The sequence below is a fragment of the Ruditapes philippinarum genome, unplaced genomic scaffold, assembly GCF_026571515.1.
Source record: "Ruditapes philippinarum isolate M1 unplaced genomic scaffold, ASM2657151v2 ctg2329_1_1_1_1, whole genome shotgun sequence".
NCBI lineage: Eukaryota > Metazoa > Mollusca > Bivalvia > Venerida > Veneridae > Ruditapes > Ruditapes philippinarum.
Genome location: NW_026861630.1, coordinates 182,678 through 193,168, shown reverse-complemented (window position 1 = coordinate 193,168; position 10,491 = coordinate 182,678). Strand labels below are relative to the sequence as shown.

At 33.0% G+C, this 10,491-nt stretch overlaps 1 protein-coding gene across 1 annotated transcript; it reads right to left on the bottom strand.

Moving 5' to 3' along the window:
• Positions 1–2,845: 2,845 nt before the first annotated feature.
• Positions 2,846–9,348, bottom strand: LOC132716356 (E3 ubiquitin-protein ligase TRIM71-like). Its single transcript, XM_060699619.1, has 2 exons — positions 9,192–9,348; positions 2,846–4,886 (listed from the first exon to the last, which is right to left on the bottom strand). Exon 2 carries the CDS (start codon positions 4,877–4,879, stop codon positions 3,155–3,157), a length of 1,725 nt encoding a protein of 574 aa, XP_060555602.1. The 5' UTR covers positions 4,880–4,886; positions 9,192–9,348; the 3' UTR covers positions 2,846–3,154.
• Positions 9,349–10,491: the final 1,143 nt, after the last annotated feature.

Below are 10,491 nucleotides of genomic sequence, written 5' to 3'. Positions count from 1 at the left end.
GAAGCCCCCGCAATACCGTCGTGTCGCCATCGTATTTTAGTACGATGACATTGAGATGGGACCACGATGTGGACGAAGAAAGCAAATTTGAGTGGTCTAAATGTTGCATACGTATCATGGTTGACATATAAAAGGCAAGTCTTAGACCATCTTACTCATCTGTCAGTCCTGCAAATCTCTACAGAGACTTCAAAAGCTTACATTCTTTGCAATTGATAAACAATCATTTTAGTTTATTTCCTGCAGAATGGCATACTTTGATGATGAGTCAGCGGTATTGCTACTTTTGATAAACCTTAGAAAACATGATGAGCAACTCTAACAGGCCCACTTTGGGTAGCATGATAAAGTTCAATCAAACTTTTAACGTAGATTTGCTACCAATACTATCAGCAACTGAAATATTAAAATTTACCGCGGTTGGCCGAAGGTTTAATACCACCAATAGATCCCGTGACGCCTTCGTGACCACGTTTGAACGCATCGTACTCAAAATACGATGTCGTGCACCTATCGCGTGGCCTTCGCGTGTCATGCAGGCAAACTATTTGGTAAAAAAATTGCATCTTTGAGGTGACTTCGAGTGTGGATCGGATGCCATCGCGTAACCTTCGGTAGGAATCGTACTTGCTTCGGCTGTTGATTGGCTGACTACCAATTTCGTGGCCATCTTCGCGAGAAATTCAAAATTCCATATTCGCATGCCCATCTGGTGTCAATTTCGTGAAAGTGTGATGCCTGCACTAACAAAATACATTCAATAAACATAGATCTATTGAAAAATGATACAAACTCACTTACGCAGGAAAAAATCTCTTTGGCCACGGTAATAACATCTTATAAAATGTACCAGTAACGTATCATTTACTTATTCTTTATTTCAAGTTAACAATATGTTTTTCCCTCGCCAATAGATAGTGTAATCATTAAAACACACTTTATGCTAGAAAGGCGGCAATCCATGACGTGATACCTACGCAATTTGTAGGTAGATGGATGTCATAATGTAGATGTGAACTGCAAAAGAAAAATACTCTGCCTTGCCTAATACTAGAGTAATTGACCTTTCTTCATTTTTACACTTGTCCAAGACATAAAACTAAAAAAGATATCGACAAGAAACTTTGTAGGTAGATAAATCTCAATGGGTAGATGTGCATTGCAAAAGAAACGTTACTATGCCTTACCTAATTTTTGAGTTGTTGCCCTTTGTTAATTTTTATTTTTTCAACTTTGTCCGGGACATTTATCTGAAAATAGTAGAGATATCAGTAAGAAACGATGTAGGTAGATATATTCCAATGGTAGATGTGCAGTGCAAAAGAACCGTTACTCTGCCTTGCCTAATTTGGAGTCATTGCCCTTTGTTTATTTTTACATTTTGAATTTTGTCCAGGACAAAACTCTGAAACTATAAGAAATATCAACAAAAAACTTTGTTGGTAAATATATCTCATTCGTTAGATGTGCAGTGCAAAAGAACGTTACTCTGCCTTGTCAAAGTTTACACAGTGAACATTGTGTTGGGCATAACTCTGAAACTTTTAGAGATATTAACAACAGTTTTTGTATGTATATAGATCTCATTAAGTAAATATGCAGTGCAAAAGAACCATAACTTTGCCTTTCTTAATTTTGGAGTAATTGCCCTTGTTCATTTTTACACTTTGAACATTGTCCGAAACATAGCTCAACAACCACAAAAGGTATCAACAAGAAACTTTGCAGGTAGATAAATTTCATCGAGTATAAGTGCAGTACAAAAGAAACGTAACTCTGCCTTTCCCAATGTTTGAGTTATTGCACTTTGATTTTGCTTTCGGGACATAACTCTGAAACTAGAAGAGGTTTACTTTTCTGTGTCCAAAACCTATTCGGGGAGATCAACCGGTTCTTGTTTACTTTGAAATGGAAAGTATGTGTGCGATTTAAACCGGATGATTTTTAATTAGAAACAAAGTACTATTTGTATTCGGCAGAAATATATTTTGTCCGGTATACTGATTGTCCGGTAAATATGAAGGATCTTAGTATTGTATTATGGTAGGGATGTTTATAAACTTCTCAACTTACAAATAAGATGTCTTGCCAGAAAATCATGAGCACGGTTAAGGAAAAGAACTATTCATTTAACACATTTTCTTGCTTTTTTAGTGATTATCAATTAGTGCATATTGTGAAAAGAGCGATATGCTCTTTTATTCAAGGGAACAATTACTGTGCTCACATTTGGTAGGAAGGTAAGATTGTGACAGGTATTACGTACGTTATTCTCTTAACTCTAGTGTCAAGAAGGACTTGTCTCCGCCATTAATCAAGAGCCATTCAAGTCATTCTGACTAGGTTCTTCACTGTTGTATGTCTTAATGATAATGTACAACAGTTTGTTTAAGGCTTTAAACGTAAGCATTTAAAAAGTAACTGTCACATTTCTAGTTTGTATTGGATAGCTTAAATCACTTGTAGAATATGATAAATGTCAAGTCATGTTACCAATCTGATTGTAATTAGCTCACTAGCGCTATTTTTTACTCAGTGTTGGCATAATGTCTGTAGGCCATCGTCATTCATTTGTTATAATTTCTTTTAGCAAACATCTTCTCCTTAACAGCATGGTGTAGTTTGACCAATACTCCCATTTATTGTTTACACTTATTTATTTATTTTCTTTCAAAACAACAACATTGAACAGTAAAAATATCTTTTCACTTTGTGCTTTTGAAAACATTTTTACATATAGCTGAATGATTGCAGCTTTAAGATTTTGAATGTTTTCAGTGAGAAATAGTTTCATGTAAATATAAGCACAGTATATAAAACACAAGGCATTCAACGGTTTTATTTCATAAAATATGTGTATACTACAGTCTCTGATTATAAATTGACATATTAATCTAAACATATTTGTTAAGTAACATAATTTAAAATGTCATAAAATACAAGTTGAACTCCTTTTCTTTTTTAACAACATTTTCACAGTTAAAAAATGTTCCAAATTGTTTATAATTTAATAACAAGTGTTTGTACAACTTTGAAGTTCACAAAGGACAATAAGTTTAAATAGCAACAGTTAGTACCATGCAGTCAAAACAAAAACTGATCGCTATATATTTGTTAATATTTTGTCTGTCTTTGTAGAGAAAGATATCTGTCATTATTTAGACAATTTAAAGAGTTTGATAAAGTGTCGTTCTTTTGTAAGAAATGAGCTGCTTGCGTACAATGTACATGTTTCAGCAGACCAGTAGACAGATTGAGGGTTTTGTATATCTTTTACAACAACTTGTCCTTTACTACAGTCTCCTGATATCTCTTCTATGATATTGCTGTCACAATAACAAACAAACACAGTCCCATCATCTGACATTATCAAACCACGTGGAACATCTGCACAAACATATTTACCTTTCACGTCACACTGCCAGTTTAACTTAGTAACTGTTTTCATGTAAAAATCAGATACATAGATACAATTGTCATTTGTTGTAATATATTCTGGAATTTGGAAAATATTTTCATTTTGTATTGTCTGTAAAACAGTACCATTACTAAGAAGGATTTGAACTTTAGCTGGTTTGCAATATGACACCACCATTTTATCCCTATGACAGACTATACCATAACACTTTCCATCAACGTTTAAAGTGTGCTTCTGCTTGAGATTATTCCTATAAACAGAAAAGAACTCTACAGTTTTATTGTCTGGGAATGTGACAGCAACTTCATTTTCTGAAACTGATGTTACATCCCAAGGACTAATTTCAAAGTATTTCTTGGCTTTTACAGACTTTTTACTGATATCAACAATTTTTATGGCACAGTTCAAATTATCAGTGATGATAAGAAGATCAGGAGTCAGGAAAGTCATTGCTGTTACCCAGCAATCACACCTATCTTTTGATGTTTTGATACAGATTTTATCAATTTGTGATGATTGTCTTGACCTCAAAGCAGAAGATAATGTTCCACCTTTCAGTGTTCCCAGTGACTTCTCTTTTTCAAGAAGATTTGATATTACCTCATTTGGTTCAAAATTATATTCTTTGACTTCAAATTCTGAAAGCTTATCAACACTCTTTTCAAGTTCCTTTATCATCTGTTCTGCATGTATCAGTTCCATGAACAAATCATTGGCTTCTTTGGAAATGTTGAACTGTTTAATAGCATCAGAACATGTCTTCAGAGATTTTGGTACATCTCTACATGCAGTTTCAACAATCTTCAAATTCTTGCTATTGTCCTCTTGGATGGCTTTAGCAGCGTCCTTGACTTGTCTTTCCATTTCATCTAGTCTTTGGTTGATCTTTGTTCGGAATTTCAATATGTCGGTCAATGCTTCTGCTAAAAACTTGTTCGATACCTCACTCATTTTCTTCAAGTCTTGAAATGTTTTGCTTGATCTTTCAGCCATGTCGTTCAAATCCTTCAATATATTTTGACATTCTTTGCTATTGATTGTCCTGCCTGAAATGTCCGATATATAGTTGACTTTGCAAGATGTTGCTGTATGCTCAAGTGTAACACAAACACTGCAAACTTGAGCCTTATGATCATGACAGTAAAACTTGATCATCTCAATGTTGTGTTTAGGACATGGTTTTGTGAAATTATCTGATTGTTTTGGAGTTACAGGTGACATTGTCTGAGGCATGTTGGTTTTGTCTAGTAAAGTATGGTGTCTTGATAATGTGTGCCTCTTGTGGAATGTAAAGCATGCTTCACATAAATGCTCTGAACAGTTCTTACAATATCCATGAGCAGAACGTCTGGGTCCATCACGATCACATGGCTGACAGTAAAGTTTGAGATCTTCATCAGAGCCCATAGAAGTTGTTGAAGATGAAAATTGTTTGATGGCTTTTTTACCTGGGACAGCCATGATTTTCCTGAAACAAAAAAAACCCAAACAAATGAATAACCATGTTTAATGATTTTGAAAGTTTATCACAGTATGAAATGAATGTTTCGTACAATAAGACATTTGTTGCATGATGCCAAAATAATGTTTTAAGTGTTTAAGATAAACAGGAAGGACAAGAATTTTGGAGGGCACAAAAGATTAAGGAAAAATATTTGTCTTTTTAAAGATACAGTCTCACATGCTCAGTTTATTGTGGTCAATCTTTCCTTAAAGCAACCACTTTTACATGTCAAGTGTTTGTGTTTTATAGATCAGCGCCTCATGCGATCACAAGTGTCAACGATCAAAACCAAATATTAGTTCATGTGTGAAAATGTTAAAGTCCAAAAAAAGAGAATATGCGAATGAAGTATACATGCGATAATCCTAGAAAATCATTAAAGCAAATCAAAGTTCCGCACCTACTGTGTTAGTTATTACGCTATCCTGTTGATATTTAGACAGCATTGAATTGACATTGAGCTTGATCAGCAGTTTAAATTCACATTGAGCTTGATAAGCAGTTAAAATAAACATTGAGCTTGATCAGCAGTAAAAAATGAATGTGAACTTGATCAGCAGTTACAATTTGAAATAAGCTTGGTCAACAGTCAACATTAACCTTTTGCTTGATAAGCAGTTAAAATTGACATTGAGTTTGATGAGCACTTAACATTGACATTGAACTTGATTAGCAGTTAAAATTGACAATGAGCTTGATCAGCAATTACAATTGACATTGGGCTTGATCATCTGTTAAAATTGACACGGAGCTTGATCATCAGTTAAACTGACTGACTGCTTGATCAGCAGTTAAACTGGCATTGAGCTTGATCATCAGTTAAACTGACATTGAGCTTGATCAGTAGTAAAATTGACCTTAAGCTTGATCAGCAGTTCAATTCGACATCTAGATTGATTAGCAGTTTAAAATTGACATTGAGCTTGGTGACATTGACATTGATCAGCAGTTACAATTGACATTGGGCTTGATCAGCTGTTAAAATTGACATTGAGCTAGATCATCAGTTAAACTGACTGACTGCTTGAGCAGCAGTTAAAATTGACATTGAACTTGATCAGTATTAAAAATTGACCTTGAGCTTGATCATCAGTTAAATTTGACATAGAGCTTGAGCAGCAGTTAAAACTGAAATTGAGCTTGATTCGCAATTATAATTGATATTGAGATTAACCATCAGCTTAAATTGTCATTGTGCTTCATCAACAGCAGTTGCAAATTTTTCATTGAACTCGACAAGCTGTTAAAATTGACATTGAGATTGATTAGCTGTAAATATTGACATTGAACTTGATGAGCAGTTAAAAATTACCTTAAGCTTCTTAAGCAGTTAAAACTGACATTGAGCTTGATCTCAGCTATATTTGACATTGAGCTTGATCAGCAGTTAAAATTTACATTGAGCTTTATCAGCAGTTAAATTGACCTTCAGCTTGATCATCAGTTAAAATTACATTAAGCTTGAGCAGCAGTTAAAATTGACATTGAACTTGATCAGCATTTAAATTGACCTTCAGCTTGATCATCAGTTAAATTTGACATAGAGCTTGATCAGCAGTTAAAACTGAAATTGAGGTTGATTCGCAATCTAAATTGACATTAAGATTATTCAGCAGCTTAAATTGTCATTGAGCTTCATCATCAGCAGTTGCAATTTTTCAATGAACTTGACCAGCTGTTAAAATTGACATTTAGATTGATCAGCTGTAAAAATTGAATTGGAACTTGATGAGCAGTTAAACTTTACCTTGAGCTTGATAAGCAGTTAAACTGACATTGAGCTTGATCTCAGCTATAATTGACATTGAGCTTGATCGGCTTTTAAAATTGACATTGAGCTTTATCAGCAGTTAAAATTGGAATTGAGGTTGATCAGAAGGTAAAAATGACATTGAGCTTGATCAGCAGTTAAAATTGACCTTAAACTTTATCAGAAGTTAAAATTAATCTGGATCTTGATCAGCAGTTAAAATTACCCTTGAGCTTGCTTAGCTTTGGACATTAACAATGAACGTGATCAGCAGTTAAAATTGACATTTAGATTGATCAGCAGTTAAAATTAACATTGAACTTGATCAGCAGTCACGATAGATCTTAAAAATGTGATCAGTAGTTAAAATTAACATTGGGCCTGATTAGCTTTGGACATTATCAAGGAACTTGATCAGCATTTAAAATTGACATTCAGCTTGATTAGCAATTAATATTGACGTTGAGCAGTTAAGATAGATCTTAAATTTGATCAGCATTTAAAATTGACATTCAGCTTGATCAGCAGATAAAATTGACCATGAACTAGATCAGCAGTTAAAATTGACATTGACATTGATCAGCTGTTAAAATTCACAATGAGCTTGATCAACTGTTAAAATTGATATTGAGCTTAATCAGCATTTAACAACGACCATGAGCTTGATCAGTAGTGAAATTGACACTGACCTTGATCAGCAGTTAAAATGACATTGAGCTTGATCAGCAGTTAAAATTGACCTTGAACTTTATCAGAAGTTAAAATTGGAGTTGATATTGATCAGCAGTTAATATTAACTTTGAGCTTGATTAGCTTTGGACATTAACAATGAACGTGATCAGCAGTTAAAATTGACATTTAGATTGATCAGCAGTTAAAATTGACATTGAACTTGATCAGCAGTCACGATAGATCTTAAAAATGTGATCAGTAGTTAAAATTAACATTGGGCCTGATTAGCTTTGGACATTATCAAGGAACTTGATCAGCATTTAAAATTGACATTCAGCTTGATTAGCAATTAATATTGACGTTGGGCAGTTAAGATATATCTTAAATTTGATCAGCATTTAAAATTGACATTCAGCTTGATCAGCAGATAAAATTGACCTTTAACTAGATCAGCAGTTAAAATTGACATTGACATTGATCAGCTGTTAAAATTCACAATGAGCTTGATCAACTGTTAAAATTGATATTGAACTTGATCAGCATTTAACAACGACCATGAGCTTGATCCGCAGTGAAATTGACACTGACCTTGATCAGCAGTTAAAATTGACCTTGAGCTTGATATGCAGTTAAAATTGACTTTAAGCTTGATCAGCAGTTAAAATTGGAGTTGATCTTGATCAGCAGTTAAAATTGACATTGAGCTTTTCAGCAGTTAAAATTGACCTTGATCTTGATCAGCAGTTAAAATGGACATTGAGCTTGATCAGCAGTTAAATTTATTTTGAACTTAATCAGCAGTTAAATTTGACATTGAACTTGATCAGCAGATAATTTGATTAATAGTTCTAATTAGACATAGTTTTTTTTTTCATTATTTAAACACTTTTGTGTCAGGAACAAGTAAAAGAAAATTAAATTTTGACTTTTTCTTATTCGTTGTCTTAAGAGACTTATGCGACCATTTTTGGTATTTCCCTTGCATGTTTGCTAATTACAATTTTGACTGTAAAACCCCTTTTTGTATGACAATTCATTTTGTCTGATGTAAAATGATGAAAACAAAACAACAGAAAAAGACATTTTGTCAAGCTTGTACTTGTGACGAAATGTTTGTAACATGCAACCCCAACAACTTAACCAAGTTCATTTTGATCTTATATTCAATCTTATATCTTGTTTTACCTTTTTAATCGATCGTTGAAATATTCTGTGTACACATTAAATGATACGTCACTCTCATATTATCATAGACAAACAGTATAACATATTTACATTGTTAAAGTCACAAAGTACAGCTATAAGAGTCATTGAAAGTGTATATACAGACCAGATGTCCAATAATGTGCAGTAATGAAAGATAAAAATTGCATAATGGCAGATTTAAGTTGTGCTCTGCTGTTTAACTATATAGAACATTTGTTTATAATTTTCATTGATTTATCTTGATACAAATTACTTGTGTATGATGACTTATGTAGATTTTGTCTTTTTGAAATGATTGTTATTAAATTGTTACTGATGTTCTTGTTCAAATGTAAAAGGTATAATATTTCTGAAAATATTTTAAATTTACTTTTTTTGAACTATTGCTCCTTTTTTTCTGATCCCTTTATTACAAAATAGCTAGTTCTTTTAAGAATATATTGTTTTTATTAATATAAAAGTGATATTTTTTCATGCAGTTGATTTAAGTTGATTTTATATTAACTATAAATTGATAGCTACTTTAAAGTGCTTTCAACTTTGAATGATCTTTGTGCAAAAAGAAAAAAAGTGAAAAATCTAGTTTTTTTTCAACATATCTAGTTTACATAACAAACACATAAGAAATCAAAGTAACATACCTTTTAGCTTTAAACGAGAGTTATACTCAAACAGTTTTTAATTCATTGCTCTGTTTAATATTAAGAAAAAGATTTGAAAACACAAATATGTCTTCCTTCAATCTTAAATATTTTATTTTTTCTTCCTGGTAACAAGTGTAAACAAGTTTCATAGTTACAGCAGGTCGGTCGATGAATTGAATGATAACATGATCAGTCAATGTTAAACTAAAGAAAACTGAAGATTGAATTTTCGGTTTATAAATACGGTGATATAAATGAGCCGCGTCACGACAAAACCAACATAGTGCGTTTGCGACCAGCATGGATCCAGACCAGCCTGCGCATCCGCGCAGTCTGATCAGGATCCATGCGTTTCGCTATCCGTTTCTCTACTTATAATAGGGTTGGTAAGCGAACAGCATGGATCCTGATCAGACTGCGCGGATGCGCAGGCTGGTCTGGATCCATACTGGTATCAAACGCACTATGTTGGTTTTGTCGTGACACGGCTCAAATTATGTTTAAGATTGAGAGTATATTTTAAAAGATCAATAGACAAGTTATATTTATTTTAAACTTGCATATTATTATTGCTTTACTGGGTCGTCACTATGTGCATGTATTATGTGCATGTATTGTTTATATTTTTGACTGTAAATCACAAAAATCATACATGTAGGTCCAGCTTTATTATTAGTATTGTTTGGCAATATTCACCTGACATTGATAAATTTTAGGAAAGCTTTTCGTTAGTTTCCGTTATAAGTAATGATTGACACATTTGCTTTAAATGATAGTACAGTTCTTGATTCTTAATGTAATCCATATTTATGGTCCGATGGTTTAGTGTTTTGGATAACGGAATTTGTATCGTCTAGTTACATGTTCGAGTCCCCGAAGAACTTTTATATAAAGTTCTTTAACAAATTAGTTCATTCTTTTGATCAGAAGTTAAAATTGACTTTGGGCTTGATCAGCAGTTAAAATTGGAGTTGATCTTGATCAGCAGTTAAAAATAACATTGAGCTTGATTAGCAATTAAAATTGACGTTGAGCTTGATCAGCAGTTTTAATTGACGTTGAACGTAATCAGCAGTTAAAATTGACTTTGAACTTAATCAGCAGTTAAAATTGACATTGAACTTAATCAGCAGATGATTTAATTAATTATTCTAATTAGATATTTTTTTAATTTCAACACTTTTGTGTCAGGGACAAGTAAAAGGAAACATTGGTGGAGTTTGAGCTTAAAAATTCTTAAACATTATCAAAAATGTATGAAATGGATCAAATCCGTTTTGCATGTTATCAAATATAA

Excerpts from the sequence above, each read along its gene's own strand:
- LOC132716356 (XM_060699619.1), bottom strand. The coding sequence starts at position 4,879 with ATGGCTGTCCCAGGTAAAAAAGCCATCAAACAATTTTCATCTTCAACA.